The sequence below is a fragment of the Bombyx mori genome, chromosome 6, assembly GCF_030269925.1.
Source record: "Bombyx mori chromosome 6, ASM3026992v2".
NCBI lineage: Eukaryota > Metazoa > Arthropoda > Insecta > Lepidoptera > Bombycidae > Bombyx > Bombyx mori.
Window position 1 is genome coordinate 9,526,884 of NC_085112.1, and position 21,704 is coordinate 9,548,587.

At 36.9% G+C, this 21,704-nt stretch overlaps 1 protein-coding gene across 2 annotated transcripts; it reads right to left on the bottom strand.

Annotated features, from left to right (window-relative positions):
- Positions 1-1,499: 1,499 nt before the first annotated feature.
- Positions 1,500-20,593, bottom strand: LOC101737220 (roundabout homolog 2). 2 transcript variants are annotated; one of them, XM_004930573.5, is made up of 15 exons: positions 20,238-20,587; positions 8,262-8,454; positions 7,807-7,910; positions 7,008-7,161; positions 6,726-6,930; positions 6,469-6,652; positions 5,941-6,392; positions 5,556-5,844; positions 5,367-5,482; positions 4,717-4,928; positions 3,918-4,072; positions 3,703-3,834; positions 2,957-3,111; positions 2,395-2,826; positions 1,500-2,219 (listed from the first exon to the last, which is right to left on the bottom strand). In XM_004930573.5, the coding sequence occupies exons 1-15, from the start codon at positions 20,344-20,346 to the stop codon at positions 2,178-2,180; spliced, it is 2,934 nt and encodes a 977-aa protein (XP_004930630.1). In that variant the 5' UTR covers positions 20,347-20,587; the 3' UTR covers positions 1,500-2,177. The 2 variants fall into 2 exon arrangements, with proteins under 2 accessions (XP_004930630.1, XP_062525085.1); XM_062669101.1 differs by having other exon boundaries at positions 1,500-2,826; positions 20,238-20,593.
- Positions 20,594-21,704: the final 1,111 nt, after the last annotated feature.

The window sequence follows — 21,704 nt, forward strand, 5'->3', positions numbered from 1 at the left end:
TTGATCATTTCGATTTACCGTTGAAATCTTCGGAAGTCTACCTATTTCTGCCGTGAAGCAGTAATGCGTTTCGCAAGGTGGGTAGCGCATCTACGTTGTTGATGTCTATGGGCTCCAGGGACCACTTAACACCAGGTCCACCCATCTAAGAAATAAATAAAAAAAGTCGCACTGAGTAGTCAGTGAAACTTTTGCGATCATATAGAGGTCCTGATCTCCAACTTATGACGACAGTGGACGCATTGGTTCGCCGTTGGTCTTTATTTCCATACGTGAAGTGCAAACACAATCTCTGAAGTACAATGTACAGACCACATGGCATCACGCCTGACAAAACGTTGTATGTAACATATGCAGTGCGCAATCGTGGTCATGGTCAACCGTCTCTTACGAAGCGTGCGCGTCTATGGGCCTTTGACTAACTTCGAGTTACAATGAAATCCCCGCGAATGGAACGAGTTGGGTCCTAGAGTTGACTTTGGGATAACGAAACGTGAAAGTTTTTTGCACTAAATTGCAATTTTAAAGCCAAATCGTCTAGTAAAATAACAACCCACTTTTTGTCCCTTCAGTTTACTTTAAAACCAAAGATGTTTGCGAACCTATCAAGCATATTTATGGGAACTAGAGGTCCTGCAGTAGTCGAAATTCGACTATAATTAATTGGAATTGTAAGTTTTTACACTATTATGATTGTATGTTATACTTCTATAATCACAAATTTCGCCAAGACTACACTATAAAAAATATTAACAAAGACAAACAATGTTTAATTTCAATTTGACAACAGACGTCAAGAACAAAAGTTTGACATTATATAGTATGCATGCGTGTGTGCGTCAAATACATGGTATGTAGTGTGTGTAATGTTTTCTTTATTGATTTAATGTATCTTTTATGCATTATTAAAAAAAAATATTAGCATTGTGCACTTCTTCTCTATATTCTCTATAAATGTGTAAAATTTCATACTCCTCCGTCCGCGCAATTTTCGTAAAAATGGACACAAAGTTTTTGCTTCACGTATTAATATATAGAGATATTCAAATTTCTGCATATTTTGTTGGAATTATATATTCTTAATTTAAATGGTAATTCAATTAATATAAAACAATCTAGCGTCACATGTCATGATAAAAGTGAAGGATGAGCTTAGAACACGAGGTTGTTTGTTAAATAAATCACGTAAACCAGTCTTATTGGCTTACAACCGCTTTCCAAGTTTACGACTCCGCAAAGACTTGTAAGCCACAGGTAACGAGGCACTTCATTACTAAGTAGTTTATTATTTATGCTAGCATTTAACTCGTTTTATCGTTGATACAACAATAAAGACAGCGATACACGAAAAATAAATAAACACGTTGAAATGTGAAAGAACGCTCGTTGTAACAGCGGCTTCGGATTTAAGTAGGCAGTAAAATGAGTACAAAATAAAGGAAATTCTTTTTTTTATATCCGCTAGATCTGATAAGGAATAAAGGGCGATAGTAAAACGATTTTTTTTTTTATAAAGTTGCTTTATTTCGGTTTTTTCGTATCGGATACAAACACAACTGGCTCTGAAAATATTGTGGTTGGATATATAAAAATTTCGACTACACGTAATGTATTTTTAAATTGTTTTATGTAAGGTAAGAGAGATCGACGATAATTAAATTAAAGTTTAAAATTATTTCCGATGCGCATTTTTTTTTTAAATACATAAATATCACAGTCGAAGATTATATCTACAACTAACAAATCTAACACTAAAAGTTTATGGCAGTGAAATGAGAGGCAGAGCTTCATCTATTTTAAACGGTCCAGTCTAAACAAAGTTCAGTTATCGCGTAGCTAGAATACGAAAGTACAGGAAATACTATTTATAGCAAATACCTTAAATACAGACTGTAAAACTAGTCTTATACACCGTGACTAGAATATAGATTAGGAATAATATTACATTATCAAAAAAGACTGTTACTAATGTTTCACTAACATCACTCACATCTAATTTGTTTTTTATTTCTGAATTCAATTACACTACGTCGTCATCGCTACAGCGACTTTCTACTAAAAATGTAAACTCTACTTGATTTTATTATTAGTTACTTAATTTTTAAGATTCACAAAAAGATAGGTAAACATTATTGCTTTACGTTAACTTGTATTTGTTACTACTACATAATTCACTGCTAATTCTTTTCCGATCCATAGTTGTGCCTGTTTTCTGGACTCTGTAAAAATAAGAACAATTAGTTTTTTTATTGTCTTTGTTGGCAGACCAGCATACGGACCGCCCTATGGTAAGTGGTCATCGTCGCTCATAGACGTCAGCAATGCCAGGGGTATTACTATTAACTGTGTAACACTGATTGGACGGGGTCCGAAATATAAACAATTCCCGTTTACCTCATACGGCGGCGGCGGCAGTATATCACATAGATTTATTTGACAGCCCTGCTCCGACCTCGCGATGTTCGAATGTCTGCTCGTTTGGATGGGAATTTTGAAGCTGTTCTCCCGTCCCAGCCAATGCCATTGGGGATAGTCGTAATCTAAATCAGCGGCCGGACAAACTTTGCTTTTGTCCTGTCTACTCCTCGATCCAGATCTGTTCGTGTGGCAAGAACCGCAGTCGTCCTCCAAGACATTAATTTCATTCTGTACATTGTCGTGTCTTAGCTCTCTGTAGTCTTTGGTCGATCTACTCGAAGTACTGTGACAACAAGTCGAGCATTCGCCATTTGAATATTGTATGCTTCCATTACACGATCTTACAATGCTATTGTTATGAGATCGTCTGTCCGGACAGCCTCTCAGGTCTCCGATTTCGTTGTTGTCCTGAACGAAAGGTAATATTTGTTGTTATATTTGGTTAAATCAAACCGAGAATGTTATATGACGCACGCTATGCAAATCCCGGTAATCTTATCTAATGTCAACAATGGAATTCTTGTGAATGTAATCGTACCTTAAAATTGAGTTCTGTGTAAATGGCGCTTGACGCGTATGGCTCCGGTGGTCCGCGTCTGATACGGTCGACGCTTGATGCGTCTAGTCCTTGAATGGAGTTCTGCGGTAAGCTATACTCTGGTTCCACGTTCAGAATACTTGTGGTTTGTCCATCTGTTGAAATTCAACGATTTGTCACGGCTATGAATTTAATTGAACATTTGTTTTTGCTAAATTAAAAATAAGATGGCGTAAGAGGACAAACAAGCTTATAGACCATTTAGTATTGGATCTTGGGTTTAGTGGTCATCGAAGCCTAAGCGCACCATAAATAAATGCTGAAAACTAACCTTGACATGATCGACCATGGTCGAAGTTTTTAAACTTTTAAGAAGGTTGTCCAGAAACAAGCAGGGACTATGAGAGCTAATGGTTCGATCTCACAAGACAAAGTTTTAACTTTACAGTTTTGTTATTTTTTACTATAGGACGTTATTCATTCATCACGAAACGAACGTGACATTTTTATTTATACTAATAATGCATCAACAAACATACATTATTTGCATTTAAAAATGAAGTAAATTTAAATTCAAATTTAGAGTAGGTATCAAACAATATCGCCACGAACCAAACGCTAGTAGTATGAACTCATATTCCGATAAGCGCGATGTAGCGCAATCGAGCTCACAAGTATCGTGGGAACCGTGGCGCGGACATAAAACAGATTATTCCTGGAGATAAGCACATTGATATTTCACTCACTATGTAAAAGACTCTGGTGACAGCTGTTGACGTCGATGCTCGTGTCGTTAGGCGGTCCGAATACGGGCCTGTCGCGAAGCCAAACCGTGTCTTTATTTAGGAGACATTGTTGAGCCGTGACAATCGATTGACCTACAATTGGGATCAAATGTATCAATTACGACGACATAAAGGAGATGTTTTCATCGATGTGTTTGTATACTAATGGAACGTACCGGCAGACTTTTTTCTTTGTATGTTGTTTCTCCGTTTGATGTAGTAAATGCTGACGGCTCCAATGATGATGACAGAGAAAAGGGTGAGCCCGAGAGCCAAGAGCCAAGTCTCTTGTAGTATGTTCGGTATATTTGAATCTTTTGGTGGTTCAGTCCTAAAATTAATATTTTATTTTTATTTCAAAATTATTTTTAGAAGGAGACATAAAGTTGGGACACATTGTGACCATCACAAAATAAATGGCCAACTAAATACCACTTTCAAGCTCAGCCATTGTAAAGATAAACGCGCACAAATGCTCCGACAAACTAGATGCCTGTGATAGATTTATAGACTAAAACGATTTAAAGATTCTAAGTCAAATAAACAATTCGATTGTTTTTGTGTAGCTTTAGTTTCGTGAGCCCGCAACGGAAGGCGAAAGCTGAAGTCGCATCTTGTGGACAATACTGAGATTTCAGTTTCCATGCTGAATTAAAATTGTATCACATTGCGTGCAATTTTATTAACGTGCTGTATTGTTTTTATTTGTTATTGCTTAGATGGGTGGACGAGCTCCCAGCCCACCTGGTGTTAGATAGTTACTGGACCCCATAGACATCTACAACGTAAATGCGCCACCCACCTTGAGACATAAATTCTAAGGTCTCAGTATAGTTACAACGGCTGCCCCACCCTTTAAACCGAAACGCATTACTGCTTCATGACAGAAATAGGCAGGGTGGTGGTACCTACCCGCGCGGGCGGGCGCGTTATCGTATTAGATTCTAGTACACCCTGTATATCATGAAGACGTACTGTACGTAATGCCTCTGCGACTGAGTTGGCAGCATGTGTATCAGCGCCGGTGCACTGAATGGGCCGTGTCCGCGACGCGTGACGGCGGCCGCCCGCGCGGTGTAGCGGCCACCCGCGCGGAGGGAGCTCGCGGCTGCGGCGCGGGTGCGGGAGTTCAATGACATCTGACCCACAACCCGACCACCTGTGCTGCCACTCACGCGTATCTCTATCTGTATTACAAACATAGCCCAAATTGAACACACAGCAAAAAAAACTGCCCTCTTGGTGCCTTCGAAGGCAGAAGAGTATACGGTTCAGTTGATATTGATATCAGCAATGTCAGGAACGCCAATAAGGCACAGTAAAGCTACGGCAACAGCTAAATTTATTTTTGTTTTCCGTTGTCTGTATTAAACAAAAACTAAGTTTACAAAATAATTATTATTTTCCTAGTTTATTGTCGTGCAAATTTCCATAAACAATCAACCGGGTAATAAACTTTTCATATCACAGCACCCCAACAAAGAACAACTTCGGTGTTTCATAGGTGTCATTCCCACAATTACAGTTTCAAACAAATATTGAAACACAAAAGCACTAATTTATTCCACAGGTACGAAAGTTTGTCAACTGAATAGTTGTTAAGCACCGAACTACTTTAAACTTACCAAATAACCGGTAAGTTCGCCGTTCCAAGTCCTCACAGGTGGTGGCTCCCACCGTATCCACGCCGATGTTGCGTTTATCACCCCTGCTGTGACGCTTTGGGGTGGTGCCGACGGTACTAAAATAATTGTTACAAAACATCAACGTATGGCAATTAAAGAAAATAAAAACATCAAAGGAATACAACTCACCACCCTCATCCGTAAACCCACTCATCATGTTGGAAGGCTTCCCTAGAAGGGTCTTATAAAATGGCATCAAAAATATATCATATTGCGTGTAAGTCATCAATCCTGACAGTATATAGCTTGATGAACCACTGTTGTCAACATTGGTGAGAGATCCATTTAAGCACAGAATAGTGTTTGAATGTGAATTTTGTTGAGTTAAATCTTCTTCTGTGATATTTCGCCAATTTAACGTTGTCCCATTGTACCATATTTTAACCCCTTCTAAATATTCATTATAGTCTGTTAGCACCTAAAAAATACGATTTCATTTCATTATTTCAAATTGCTACACTAATCATAGTTTTATAGTGAATACAAAGATGTCTCATGACTGTATCACACTTACATCCCAAACAACTTTAACACTTGAAGATGATAGCATTTCAATTCGCTTCAACACTAATACGTTTTGCTGGAGATATTTTCTCGCTTGAAGAAGTTCATACTCGGTCATATGAACATTGCGATCTAAATCATCTTCGAAGTCATCATCCGTATGGTCTCTTAACTCGCTATTTCCTTTTCTAAGAACGGTAAGATACGCTTCTTGCATGATACTTCCAGCTGCGTTAACTGCAGTACAAATTACCCTTCCACTTTGCTCCGCCCGCGCACTGTCCAAATACAACAAACTCGTATTGCTTCTAGTACATTCCGGAAAAAGCATCGAATCTTGTTTGCCTTCTAATATCCAAAACGTCGTCGGCGTTGGTAATCCTTTGGCATCGCATGGAATAGATACAACATCGCCTTCCCAAGCTGTTAGGTTGGACGGTATCTGCGTGAAATGCGGTAATGCTGAAACAGATGACCATGTTAAAATAGAATATCAGAGCTACTAGAAATTGATCCAATTAATTAAGAATGAACTTACAATAAACCGTGAGTGTGGCACTGGTGATACTGGTTCCCGCGTGGCTGTCTGCACGACATGAATAGACGCCAGCATCAGTTGCAGATACGTGCTCTAATTTTAGTAGTCCACGAATTATTGTTGCATGAGACGGCAGCGTTCCATCTTCCTTGACCCAAGTTATTTTTACGTTCGAGTCGTAACTCTATAAACATTAAGTTAATCTAAATACATCAGTAAATAGAATAAACAATTAAATCTGGCTGAATAGTGTTTACCTGGCAGTTAAATTCGACAGTTTGACCCACTAAAGCAGTAACATTACTAGGTTTAACAACGAAATGTGGTCGTCTTAAAACAATTAAAGCAGCGGCTCTTGACTGTCGTTCGCCGGCTATATTTGTCGCCACGCATCGAAATAAACCACTATCAGTGGGTAGTGTTTCTAAAATTTTAAGGTTTCCTGTATCTGTTATTGTGACTCTGAAAATGCGAGGCCAATTTAAAATCAAGAAATTTGGTTAATAATAAACGATTAGCAGTCATAAGTTAACAATCACCTTCCATTAACTTCTACATCGTAGGATTGTCCGTCTTTAAGCCATTGCACAGATGGTTCTGGTACTCCTCTTGGAGGAGAACACTCTAATAGTGCTGGCTCACCAGCGGCCACTTGCACATCCCTAGGCTCCATTCGGAATTCATCTCTTAGCACTAAAAATAGAATTTCCATTTAAAGTTTCGTTTATGCTTACTGCTCCCATGTCTCAATCGTCGATTCGATAATTTAGCGTAAACAAAACGGAAAATTCATATTATGGATCTATTTCTGTGTTTTTTTCCAACGAATACATTTTATATGAAAAGAACTAAATTTATCATGCACCAGTTAAATGTTGTTGAATATAAACAGGAAGCAATCCAATTTTTTACATTTCCGTGAAAATTGTTTAACAGCAAAGTTTATGTATATATGAAACTATTATTCAAAAGACATACGTAACAAGCGTCCATCATTAATTCATAGCAAAGTTGTGTTTCAACAAAAACAAAAGGATTCACCGCAAAATTAAGCAGTTCTTCCGCAATGAGATTCATCAGAGCGTATATCGAAATGGTAATTGCGAAATGCTCTTAGCTTTCTAAGACCGGGCTATATCCGAATAATAGCAACACTTGGAAGTAACATTAGAGGGCTGTGGTTTTTCAGGATATAAGTATATCAAGATATATGTATTTTCTTGGAGCTTAACGATCCTTACAGTGCTCAGAAAGGTAGCAATGTGGTAGTACCTTTTTGGTTATTTAGCTGTTAGCCTTATTCGATTTATGAATAGAATTTTAAACGGTATTACTTACTAGCCACATTAAGCGAAGCATTCTGGCTGACGGCCTCACCGGCAATGTTGCGTGCAACACACCAATAAATACCCTCATCGCTATCTTTCTTCCCTCGGTTGACCCTAAAAAACAAATCTTAGAGTTTCCAGAACTTGACAGAATGATAAATTGCTGTTCAGATTTCAGATTCAATATTTGTACAGTGAATATTTCATTTTCTTTTGTTTTTATTTTCCATTATATTTGTCTGTTATAACATATAACTGAATTTGATTTAGGCAAAAGACTAAAGAGATGCATGAATACTAAATAGACTAACATTGAATCTGATGTGTTAGTGAAGTGTTTGATCAAAGACTTGGGTACATAGGCTACGACCCTTATGTCAAAGAATGAATTTCTTCCGACTGCAAGTTCTCCCTCAACTGAAATAAATCTCCTTTGTAATGTTATTTGATATCAGATAGAATTACCTCAAGAATAACAGCCCGTCTTCGAGTAAGACCCTGTGTCCGTCTTCTGCTTGAGGCAAGGGTAATCCGTCTTTGAACCACTGTACATAAGGTTTAGGTCGGCCTTCCACGACACATCTCAATGTTGCCGGTTCACTGCGTCCTGACACAGTATTCGACGGATGCTCTTTGATGCGAGGTGCTCTATTCTGTGCTGTATACAAATAAATTTTACTTATAAATTATTTAAATAACTGAAACAGAAAGGTTACCGACGCTTAGAGAAACCAAAACATGGATACAGCTGCCAAACATGAGAAATTAAGTCAAAGGTTTTTGTTGCATGAAAATAAGAAAATAGCGGCCACTAATGGTTACGCGGTAGATATAAGTAAAATTTTAATGTTAATACGCCTTTACTTAGAAACGTCCATCCAATACACTAGCATTGTCATTAGTCGCTTGCAGCTCTAACATTATGAGCAGGCATAGGGACCCTGATAATCGTAAACCTAACCCTAACCCTACTCAATTTCTCGCCGGATCTTCTCAGCGGATCGCGATTCCAATCCGGTAGTAGATGCATTCGCGAAGCTATCCTGTGGAGGCATTTGAGCCGCTGATAGCAAATGCCATTCTTCTTGGCTAAGCTCGTGCTCGACCACATGGGCTAGTGAAACTGAGAAGGCCTCCAAGCCATCAGTAATCACTCCCTCCACATAAAACTTAGAAACAGGCACTCCACTACCAGTGATTAAGAAAAAAATAGAGAGAAATAAAAAAGCATTTTTATTTTTTGTACCACCAATTAAAATTATTAAAATGATTTTAAATCATTATGAAAACCAACTAAAAACACATTTCATAATGCGAGACACAAAAATATTCATATTTAAATCAAGGAATGTAGAGACAGATTAATTTAAAAATTCACATCAAAAACATGCCACAAAGCTTCGAACGCTCCTCGCAAGTTCAACCCTTTGATGTTCCGAACAGAGCTTTAACATCGGTGCCACATCAATCAATATAACTACGATCTTTTCGTAGGGAACACCAAAATAATTGACCCGTTGTAAATATTTCCTCACAATGTTTATCGTGCTGTTGTTATGTAAGATTTATAGTACATAATTGTATCGATAGCGAACATAATTTCGAAAAAGGCTTAAGCCAGTTTACGAGGAGAGTTTTGTGTTACAGCAACATGAACGTTCTATTTATTACTTTTATTATATTTATAACTATGCTGACCCGGCAGACTTCGTAGTGCCTCAATCGATAAATAAAATACCTAAACTTTTGTATAAAATACACTTAAACGAACAAAAGGAATCCGTCCGACAGGGGACATATCAAAGGAAAAACAAAATTGTTATTTTTATTTAATTCCGAGTATTTTCATATTTATCTACCTTTTAAACCTTCTCTGGACTTCCACAAATAATTCAAGACCAAAATTAGCCAAATCGGTCCAGCGGTTCTCGAGTTTTAGCGAGACTAACGAACAGCAATTCATTTTTATATATACATATATAGATTTAATTTTCATTCATAACACTTTTAATTCAGAATATTTGAAATGTGTGAATTTATTCAATTATAAATATATTGCGAACTGTTCTAATTAAATTCAGAGTCTCATAAAAGTTAGAACATGACAAATATCGTTGAAGTCGTCGTGACTTGAAGAATAAGACACCCGGTTTATTCGAATCGAGCAATGCGAAGATCCTATCGGCCGGTACCAATTTTTATAATGAAATACGTAAACAAACCCTCACGAATGATTTTCGCGATGAAAAAAAAAACCATCTTGTTATAAAAATCAAACTCTAAAAAAATTATAGCGTAATTACTGTAATTTGCGGCATTCACTTTGTGGTCTCGATAGGCTCTGGAAACCAATTTACACCAGGTGGGCCGTGAGCTCGTCCAGCCGTCTATGATATAACAATAGCAAAAATAAAGCGTAGTCTATTATTTATACATTTATTCATATCATAGACTTGTGTCATCAGGTAGGCAGCGGCTTAGTTCTGTCCCTGACATTGCTGAAGTCCATGGGCGACGGTAGCTACTCATGATCACGCACCACCCCGGCAGGTAAGTATACTCGTCTGCCTACAAGGGCAATAAAAGAAAAAAATGTTTGTCAACGCGTTTATACCAGCCAAATTCCGTAAGAACTGGATCAATTGATATAAAACATTCAATGACCTCAATGAGGCTTGGGATGACTGTATAGCTCTGTTTCATTCGAATCGATTGAAGAATTTATATGTAAGCTTTGAAACGCATATTTGATCGTAAATACATGTTTGTTTTACATACATACATACATAAAAGCATGAATCAATCAAAAGACAATAAAAAAATATATTTACAATAATTAATGATTATGCTATTTCGCCAAATTCTGTTTGAAAATGAATAAATGTATAATAATTATGACAACGTTTTCGACTAAAATCAAAAACGTACAAGCTTTTAACAAATAAAGACCGAGTGCTCAAAAATCTAATTTGGGTCATTGATTTGATATTCAACATTTTTTTATTTATAAATTTTCGATTCTCTTATTTATTTCAGCTACTAAATTTGTGAATACACTTAAAATGTTCAGCTTTAAGGGTACTTTAAAGTTGTTTGCGTAAAATAAATGTTCGTTATGCAATCTATACGAAAATAGACTTACTATGACTACGGAGTATACTTCATTCTTATCGGTCGATTTGAAATGGCGTCAGTATACGGGCTTATTTACGCAGCTGTGTCGACGAATTTTTTCCTAAAATTTAGTCCATCAGTATAGTGATGGTCGTTTTGAAAACACTTTTTTTTTCGTAGCCTTGAGAGGCTATTTCGTCTTCGCCCTAACATGTAGGTGAGCTCTTTTTTATTTTATTTTTTATTGCTTAGATGGGTGGAAGAGCTCACCTGGTGTTAAATGGTTGCTGGAGCCCATAGATATCTACAACGAAAATGCGCCACCCACCTTGAGATATAAGTTCGAAGGTCTCAGTATAGTTACAACGGCTGCTCCACCCTGCAAACCGAAACGCATTACTGCTTTACGGCAGAAATAGGGTGGTGGTACCTACCCGTGCGGACTCACAACAGGTCCTACCACCAGTAATTACGTAAATTATAATTTTGCGGGTTTGATTTTTATTACACGATGTTATTCCTTCACCGTGGAAGTCAAATCGTGAACAATTGTTAAGTATGTATTTCATTAGAAAGATTGGTACCCGCCTGCGGGATTCAAACATCGTTGTATCGCTCGATACGAATGCACCGGACGTCTTATCCTTTAGGCCATGACGAGCTCACGGGGCTTAAACCGGAGTATTGCTAGCTCTGGCCCTAGCAAGAGCAGTGCTTCGCAGAATCTACTACCGGATCGGAAACGCGACCCACTAAGAAGATCCGGCGAGAAACTTCACATTTATGTTATACTTAGACTTACGTAGCTGAGTACTTAAAAAATAAAATAAATATAACAACATTACTTAAATTTTGTTACGACGCTGTGACGATATACATATAATTTATTTTAGGTTTTAAAGAAAGTGTTTTTTACGATTGGCTATTATTATAAAGGTAATTGCAATTTCTAATCGAGGTATATTTCTGACACCGAAAACCAGATAAACAAACTTATGTGGTCGAGCGTTGTCGTGTAGGTGCAACGGAGATGAGAGATATTTGTCAGAATTGATCAAAAAGAGTCAAATCTAGTAAAAAAACGTGTGGCACTCGGGAACTGCCGCGGTAAAGCTATTGCATAGCATTTTTATCAACTTATGCAATTATAATTAGACAATGATAATTTAATATTAAAACAATAATAAAACAAGACCACGCTATATTAAACATTAATAAAAGCAAAATCTTAACTGTCCCCTTCACACTCATAAGCTAGACAGCGCGGGAGAGGGATGGGCAAACTTTTCACGATGCGCATGCAATGTGACGTCACGCCATGCGCTTATTCACAAACACTACACAAGCGCAACGTGTGAATGAGTTGAACGCGAGCTACTTGGTAGGCGGAGTGAGGAGTGTAAGGTTTTTTTCGTTACGGAATTTCATGATTCGGTAGCCGCGCTCAAGGCCCGCGATAAAATCTATGCAGTAGCTTAAAAGTCCCTAATCAATAAACTAATGACTGAATTTGAAAGTATAATTCTTTATTTTTAAAATAGAATCAATTGAATTGGGAATATGTAGTCAGTCGTACAGAAATTACGTTTCAAATTGCCAGTATTGTAAAACGGTAACTTCATTGGTAAAGAACTATGATTTAAGGTTGCCCACGCAACGTTACGTTATGTTGATTAATTCGATGATCACGTCGCACATAAATTGTATAGGTACGTATCTTAAATACCCGTGAACGAATGCCCGGGCTCCTTTGATAAACAAATCAAACCGGACACCCACTCAATGCTCACAAAAGTTACCTACACACACCGACTTAACTATTCGTGTATCAATAAAAACTATAATAAAAAGAAACTTATGGATCGCTCAATAACCTCTGCCCGTCTGTTACGCCGCATTTAGATGCACGTCCCGATACTATGACACTCTTTGTATCGTTATAATTATTGTTGTTCAAGAACGTTCCAGTCAAAATGAATCAGAGATATTTTTTTGGTAAATATGTGATTTTGTTTTTAAAATATAAATTTTTCATATTCACGGTTAGAAGAGTTGCAGTTTTTGCTCAGCCGTTGTAGGTGTTGACATCCAATTATTTTATTATCGGTATTTGATTTAAATTCAATACTTTTTTAAATCAATATAAGTGCATTTTTGATGCTTTGAACGATTCTCGTACATTTTCTTTCATTATTAAATTTTATTCTGGTTTAATTCATTTTTATTCGAAACATTACGACCGTCTACAAGATTATTTAAAAAAAAAACCCAAGAATAAAACACGAAACTCGTAAGCAATCGATTTGTTCCAGCGTGAACTTTCGAATACAAAATTTCTTAGAAGTAATTTCAACTTCTGCGAAAGTGAAACGAAATTTATACAAATGTCACTTATCATTAAATGGTTCTTGAAAATGGTTTCTTAAGAGTGACGGGTTAGAGACAGTCTCGCTCGGACATGCTTTAAACTCTCATTATTTATTCGAGATCATAATTTATGAATTATTTACTGGAGTTCGTTTAGCCTAGGGAATACCATCATGCAATTGAGCAACATTTTCATTGCAGAAACCACTTAAACGAACACGATATGCTTAAAGTTTTTATATTATCACTAGGTGATCCGGCAGACTTCGTAGTGCCTCAATCGATAAATAAAAGACCTAAACTTTTGTATAAAATAACCTTAAAACAAACAAAAGGAATCCGTCCGACGGGGGACACATCAAAGGGAAAATAAAATTGTTATTTTTATTCCGAGTATTTTCATATTTATCTACCTTTTAAACCTTCTCTGGACTTCTACAAATAATTCAAGACCAAAATTAGCCAAATCGGTCCAGCCGTTCTCGAGTTTTAGCGAGACTAACGAACAGCAATTCATTTTTATATATATAATATAGATTATTTAGAAATAGCCTAGAATAAATATTTTTCATTACTATACCCATACTACTATGGTGTTAAAATCAAATTTGGGTCGTAATTTTTTAGAAAATGTCGATCGTGTTGCAAAGTTAATAATATCTTTAGTCATCTTTAATATTATGGCATTAATAGGCATATACGATGTTTAAGCAGCTGTATTTGAATATGTATGTAATAAAATATAAAAAAAACACATTTTTTTTAACTACATTTTCCAATGATTTATTATTTCTTACGTCATCTTTATTTGCTTGTGTCGATTGGGTGTGTTTTAATATGTGTAAGTCATTATATCATATTTAATGTCAAATATTAATGTGAAGGTACAATAATTATACAATTATACCAATTCAAAGACAGATTTTCGTGTTTTTAAACCACATTCCGTATTTTTTTAAATGCTTATGAGTCAAAGATCAATTAAATTATAAACTAAATTGTAGAAACCGAAATTTTAGTGTAAGAGCCAAAAAGTATTTATTCAGTCTTGATTTAAGTAAATTTTGGTATAACTAAGCCCTAATATATTGAAATATTGAAAGTCCCATTACTTTGAAACGATAAAAAACCTTTTAAAGATAATAAATATTGTACTGTGGTTACTGTGGTCACTGAACTGTGGTAGGTAGCGTATTGTTGTAATTGTATAATTTTTTTTTTACTTTATCTAACCAGCGGTCAAGCGCGGCAGTTGTCCTTTATTAATACATGTCACTGTCACTGATAATGCATCGTAAATAACTATCTTGACGTGTTTTGTCTTTTTGTAGCGCGCGGTGTGGGTGCTTGCAACTATAACACATAATAGATAATATGGACGGATGGTGGTTAAACAAAAAAAGGGAACGAATGAAAAATATGTTTTTTTTTTTTTTAATTATACGAATTTGATTTTTACTGTGTCCTTTCACACTTTTATTCTTTGTTCTTTAAATACTAAACGGACGCGTACCGTGCATTAATGTGTTTTGAATTTTCGTGAATGTCATAGTAAGTGTTTGTTTTTTTTCCCTACCTATTAGTTGGTAGTCTATGAGGCTGTAAGTTTGTACCAATCGTGGAAATGAATTCTTGTTTGAGAAGGAGAATAGCCATTCCGCAATTACAATTAATATTTGTGAATAGTGTGACTATAATAGTACTAGATATCAGGGTAGGTATTTATTTATTTATTTATTTATACTTTATGCACAAAACAAAACTTGTACACAGGCGGACTTAATGCCATGGGCATTCTCTTCTAGTCGACCTAAGGCCTAGGCCGCACTACGGTTTTTTCCCGGGAGCGGTTAACCGCTGTAACCGCGAAACCGCTTAATACGCACACACTACAATTATTAACCGCAAATTCGCCCTTAATTTTCACAGTTTGAAGATGGATAAATTTCAAAAGAGCAGTAGCAGTGTGGCTCTGATACTAAGAAATAGATAAAAAGACAACGAAAATTTTACAAATGTTGGGTCTATCCACTTTCTAGCCGTAAATTTGAGAAAGGTTTCTTTCATAAGAAATAATGAAATTTAAGAAAACCCCTAGAGAAATTTTTCAATTATTATCGGATGTCAGTAGCCAGTTTCATGGAAACAAAGTTTCGCAAATGTATTTGACATTTCAAAAAAACCGCCCACGGCTACGCATAGTGCGTGCACGGATACCTAGTTCTATGGATTACAAATTTTGTTGCGGTTTTTTTCCGCGACAATTTTGTAACATTTCGCGGTTTTCCCAGTACATTTTTGAAAATTTGATGTATGTTCGTAAACATATTGAGGAGTTTCCTAAAAAGTCGGACATACATAATAGAAATACTAGGAACAAACACAAGCTTGTTGTGCCGATGAGTAGGTTACATAAGATACGAAATTCATTCGGGTGTTTGTCTGTGCGCCTGTACAACAAAATCCCACAAGATGTTCAGAACCTACATATACATAGGTTTAAGAAAACTGTTAAAGAACATCTGTGCAATAAAGCTTACTATAAAGTCAATGATTATCTAGAAGATTGCACAAAGTGGGAATGAGTTGCTCGCTCCGGGCATTTCAATATTGTAGTAATTGTTACGTTATAATACTCATTGTAAAAAACTCATATTTAAAAGAAAATGTAATATTAAAAAATTAATAAATAATAAGCAATTGCTTATTAAAAAAAAAAAAAAAAACATGCCCGCTGAGTTTCTTGCCAATTCTTCTCAGGACGGAGACTAGTTCTTGTGAATTGGCGGTAGTTCTTTTGACGTTCAACAAGTATGTACTTTCATTTATGTTGAATAAAATTTTTTTGATTTGATTTGATTTGATTTGATTTTAAAATCAGTCGCGGGAAAAAACCGCAAGTGCGGCCGCTTGTATTCGTTTTCGTGTTTCATAAGCTCACACGGTTATTAACCGCTGCGGTTTCACCGTAGTGCGGCCTAGGCCTAAGGGTGGTGCAGAGATAATGCATGGTAGGTGCATTGACAAAAGAATTATAAAGAAAGAAGAAAGAAAATATAAAGAAAGAATTATAAAGAAAATTTATGCCTATTTATGTCGTGAAGCAGTAATGCATTTCGGTTGGAAAGGTGGGGCAACCGTTTTAACTATACTGAGACCTTAGAACTCATATCTCAAGGTGGACAGCGGCATTTACGTCGTAGATGCCTATGTGCTCCGGTAACACTTAACACCAGGTGGGCTGTGAGCTCGTCCACCCATCCGTGCAATAAAAAAAAGGTTTGGGAATTAATAATTGCACTTTTCTATGAGGTGCGCTGAGCATTTGAGGAAATAAATGTACACAATTTGAATTAATGCAGCCATAAGTGCTAGCAGCTGAGAGACTATTAGTAATGTATTTTATACACAATCCGGATGGGGTGACAGTTGTGTTGTTAGTTCGATCTAACTCTCTTCCACCACTGACAATCCCAATACATAGGGTTATCATCGTTCAAAATGTAGCCATAAAAAGGGATGCCGATTGCGTTGCGAAAGCTTGCTGCCCTGCAAGCGTAATGTAATTAATATAGGTGAGTACCAACCCTAACCCTTAGATAATTGAGAATAAAATTCATATATTATTCTAAACGGTCCCGTTAACGAGTGCACAAGAAGGACCGCGGCACGCGAGGAATGGCGACGTCTGGTGAAACGCACCACCAACCGAAGTGATGACCACGACCACTCTGCCAAGAGTGCATACGACTAAGAAGAAATTCTATTTATTATGATTCTATTAACGGTAGGCAGCGGCTTGGCTCTGCCCCTGGCATTTTTGAAGTCCATGGGCGACGGTAAGCACTCACCATCAGGTGGGCCGTATGCTCGTCTGCCTACAAGGGCAATAAAAAAAAATTACAATAATTACATATATTATTATTATGTAACTAATCTCGCAATGGGAATTTGCATTCGTTAAGATGGACGACACGCTTTGTTATATCTTATTTTCAAATATTCAAATTCACGTACATTCTTCTAATTTTATTGATTATTTTTAGTATATATTATTAACTATTTGTATGCGATTACAGTAATTGTCTATGATTACAGTAATAATAATGTGCACGTTTGAGATACAAATTTACTTAATCTCTTCAAAGTTGTTATCTTATCATTAGTGCGTTCAACAAACAGTATTTGTACTAACAAGTACCTATCTTATACGTATTATATTTAGCTACACGAATTGTAATTTAGTTTGGAGTACGTATAATTTCCAAATTCACACACACACACACACGCGCACACACACACCCACACACACACGCACACACACACCCACACCCACATGAACACAGAATTATGATGATGATGATAATGATGATGATCCATCCGACCGATTTCGGTCATGGCGAATACTTCGACTCCTATCCGGCAATTTGGCGCTCATGCGCTTCAAGGTGGCTTGTATAGCATATCTTCGCGGCAAAACTCCTTGCGCATTTAGGGCACGTAAGCACGCCGTTCTCATAATTATAGGTTATGGCAGCAGGAGAGCGGGCCTTTAACAGGTCGCGCTTGTAATCAAGGTCAGCTTTACGCTGATCCTCGAACTCGCGTACTTGGCTGTTCACCATCCTGCACCATTCTGGCCGCTGTACTGCCAGAATACACAACACACTCAAAACAAAGCACACAGGCACGCACGCACGCACGCATGCACGCGCACGCGCACACACACACACACACACACACACACACACACACACACACACACACACACACACACACACACACAAACACACACACACACACACACACACACAAACACACACACACACACACACACACAAACACACACACACACACACACACACACAAACACACACACACACACACACACGTGTGAGAAACAGTCAAACGAGCCGAGCCTTGTGGAGAGTACTTAACAATAGAGAGCGACTTGGCTCTCTACCTCTTGCATTGCTGACGTCCATGAGCGACGGTAAACACTCACCATCAGGTGGGCCGTATGCTCGTCTGCCTACTAGAGTAATAAAAAAAACGCTAATGTTCTCGGAATGCAAATTACCACAAAACAAAATACAGAGACACCACAATCCTTATTTGCAGAATAGCTCAATACATATTGATCACAGAGTAAATATGTACGAAGATAGCGCAGGACTGGATGTAACTCGTGATTTATTTATTTATCTTATACTTATCTTATTTAACTATACGATATAAATTATTTAAAGGCATAATTCGAAACTAAATATTATATTACAGTGATGAGCGGTAACAATAGTAATTACACAATATAATATTATATACTGTGAATTCTGCCGCCCGTTAGAAGCATTAGTTCAAAATTTCAAAGTTTTATATTAATAACACCCAAAGCAATGAAGAAAGAGAGTCTTGAGTGCCTTACAACAGAAGTAGCTAGGATGGCTAAATAGGCTACACAACAAGCGATTTGTCCAAAATATCAAATATTATCGAAATTTGTGTTGAAAGAAATTAAAATCGTATTCTAACAAAAAAATCACACCCTGTACTGTCCAGATAGTATTTCTGATAGGACATCATTTTAAAAAATACTTTAAAATATTTCTGTGATGTTGAGACTGGACAAAATGGCTGAGTTTGAAGTCATTGTGCATCCGGATTCATGTCGTGCATTGAAAAGCTTCGAGCTTTTAAAAAATAAATTAAATCAGCATTATAATACTTTTCTTTATTTCAGTGTAAATAAAGTCCAAACGCTCATCAGATCGTGTTCCGAAAATTTCCAACTTAGACTCTTGATTTTATTTTCCTACCTATGCTGATAGCCTTGAGAGGCTATTTCAGCTTCTCCTTGACGTGTAAGTGAGCTCACGGGGCTCAAACCGTGAGTGTTGCTAACACTGGCCCTAGCAAGAGCAGCACTTCGCAGAATCTACCACTTGATCGTAAACGCGACCCACTAAGAAGATCCGGCGAGAAACTTAGTGGGCTGTGTATATGGGTTAATTCACTCGTCGAGCCCTTCGTCGCAGGCGACGGGTTCGACGAGGACGGTGACCGATGCTTGTGTGGTACCTAAAAGCACCATTAATGGATCAGGAGGATCCGTAATAACGTGTTTTACTTGATCATGGCTATCTATACCTACTAAATACAAATGACGTACGACCGAGTAAACCGGGTGATCACGGAGCAGGTAACAATTTTTTCAAGAAAAACCCAAACTAACCCGTATTCACAGTGTCAATGAATAAAGGAATAATATTTAATAAAAGGGAACCCATTTTAAGGCGCATAGTGATTTTGTCCGGACGGAAGACGATGACATCTCGACGGGCATAGGTAATCGCTCGACAACTGTTCCGCAAACTCGTCCATACTACGGACATCAAAGAATGAACTAATTTAAATAACCAAAAAAATTATTCTTTTTTTTTTCCTTTTAACACACGAACTGGAATGATTATTTAAAACCAGAAACCCGCCAACAGAGGTAAAAAAACAACAACTGCCAATCAGTATCCGAGAGTAACCAATTTAACGCTACTGGTTATCATTAATTAAGTTCATTAAAAAAGGGAAAAAAAGATCGACTGTTTCGTAAAAAAAACAGGGATGGCCGCTTCATTTCGTTAATTGGTAACGCACCAGTCTAATTACTCGATACGCTAACGATCAGATGAAGATAGATAGCGATTACAATTGTAATGGGTTCGTACTTATTTTAATGAATACTCGTGAAATAATTGTTGGCTATTCAAATTTTAAAAGACGGGTACATTATTACTTCAAAGATATAATAATATCAGAATTGCATCCAAAAATGTTTTGAAGTAATGACTAATAATACCTACTCTAATACATCTACTAAAAAAATATTAATCGAGTTAATTTTTTTAAAAATCGAAACAAAAATAAATCGAACTTTTCCTAGTATAATCCAAAACAAATATTTACCATTAGTCCCATTTAGTCCGATAAGTAGTAAATGCACAAGCACAAGAAACACGAATTGGTTCCTTCCATTTGCCGCGTTATCGCACTCATTAACACCAGCATCCATCATACTGCACTGAATTACGCTAGTTTTTCACAACATGGATAATTTACATGTTTAACATTTCACTGTCAAAGTAACCTTCTGTTCACACGATACTGATCTGTGACGCGAATTTTAAATTTCAAATATGTATTCCAGAATTTTGTATTCTAAATTCAAAAGTTCGGGGAACATCGCGTTCGACGTGGGCTTACGAACGTGAGTCGGTCACACAACCATCCAGCTTCGGGCCTTGCGTCGTACTATCGCGCCCTCCCTCATCTGTGTTTACTCTTTCCTAAATGGGGGGCTCGAGGCGCCTTTACGAACTAAGCTCATATATCTATTATGGAATAATAAGTCATTATGACCTAATTCAGTCGTGTCGTTGTCGCTTCGAACAAGTAGTTTTGGACTTTAGTTGACGTAATTGGCGCTAAAGTTATTCGGAATTCGCACTAACTGATTTTACTTCTACTACTACACTATAATTTACATATTAATTTTACATAATAGGTTGATATTAAATAACCTTTAGTAATAATGTGGTTAGGGCAAAATCTTTTTACATTTTATCTTGTGGCTGCCCCAACCTTCAAACCGAAACGTAATAGATAGCTTCACGGCAAAAATAGGCAGAGCGGTAGTACCACTTCCGTGTGGGCTCAAAAAACTCCCTACCACCAGTAATAATTAGCCGCCCACCAATAACTACCAGCAATTAAAATTTCTATTTCAAAAAAATAATTAAAAATTGTTAGAAAGCTTCCGAGGAATTGAGTTATTATGATGGAAAAAGCTACCTCATGTAATAGTAGCTTTATTATTACATTAAAGGAAAATTAAAAGAAATGCATCGAAACTCTTTGTAAAACTTTTTGTAATGAACTTAGCTGTTGTACCCAAACGAACTTGAGACGTCGACATTACGTAACTCCCTTGCCAAGGTTTTTTGTTTGAACACACATGAACCCCTGCCCCTACTATTAAAGTTTTCAAAAGCTTTAAAAAATGAAAGGAAACAAAATACGGCTTATTTCATTCGGCGCATTTGTCGAGTTAGCGCATGCGCACCAGGCGGGCTGGGCGCCGACAAAGGATCCCTGTCATAGAGTAACTCTATAACAAGTTTCGAAGTTCAAGTTTTTGTGATTTCTATCTCGTTCAATTATAAAATAAGCTTTGGCTTAAAACATATCCGTAGCGCTTACGTCCCACTAAGTGTATATCACTACCCATGATGACACGTGGGGCCGAAGTCTTATATTGAAATTAAGACTATCGGACCTTGCATTTGCAAGAATCAATGAACACCATTTCAATTTCAAATCCATTTTTCTAATGCAAATCACTTAAATTGAGATCTTTTTTGAGCGTTTGAAATC

Excerpts from the sequence above, each read along its gene's own strand:
- LOC101737220 (XM_062669101.1), bottom strand. The coding sequence starts at position 20,346 with ATGATGGATGCTGGTGTTAATGAGTGCGATAACGCGGCAAATGGAAGG. Across the intron at positions 8,455-20,237 it reads CGGACTAAATGGGACTAATG|CACAGAATAGAGCACCTCGC; the intron begins GTAAATATTTGT and ends ATTTGTATACAG. Across the intron at positions 5,845-5,940 it reads GTGTTAAAGTTGTTTGGGAT|GTGCTAACAGACTATAATGA; the intron begins GTAAGTGTGATA and ends CGTATTTTTTAG.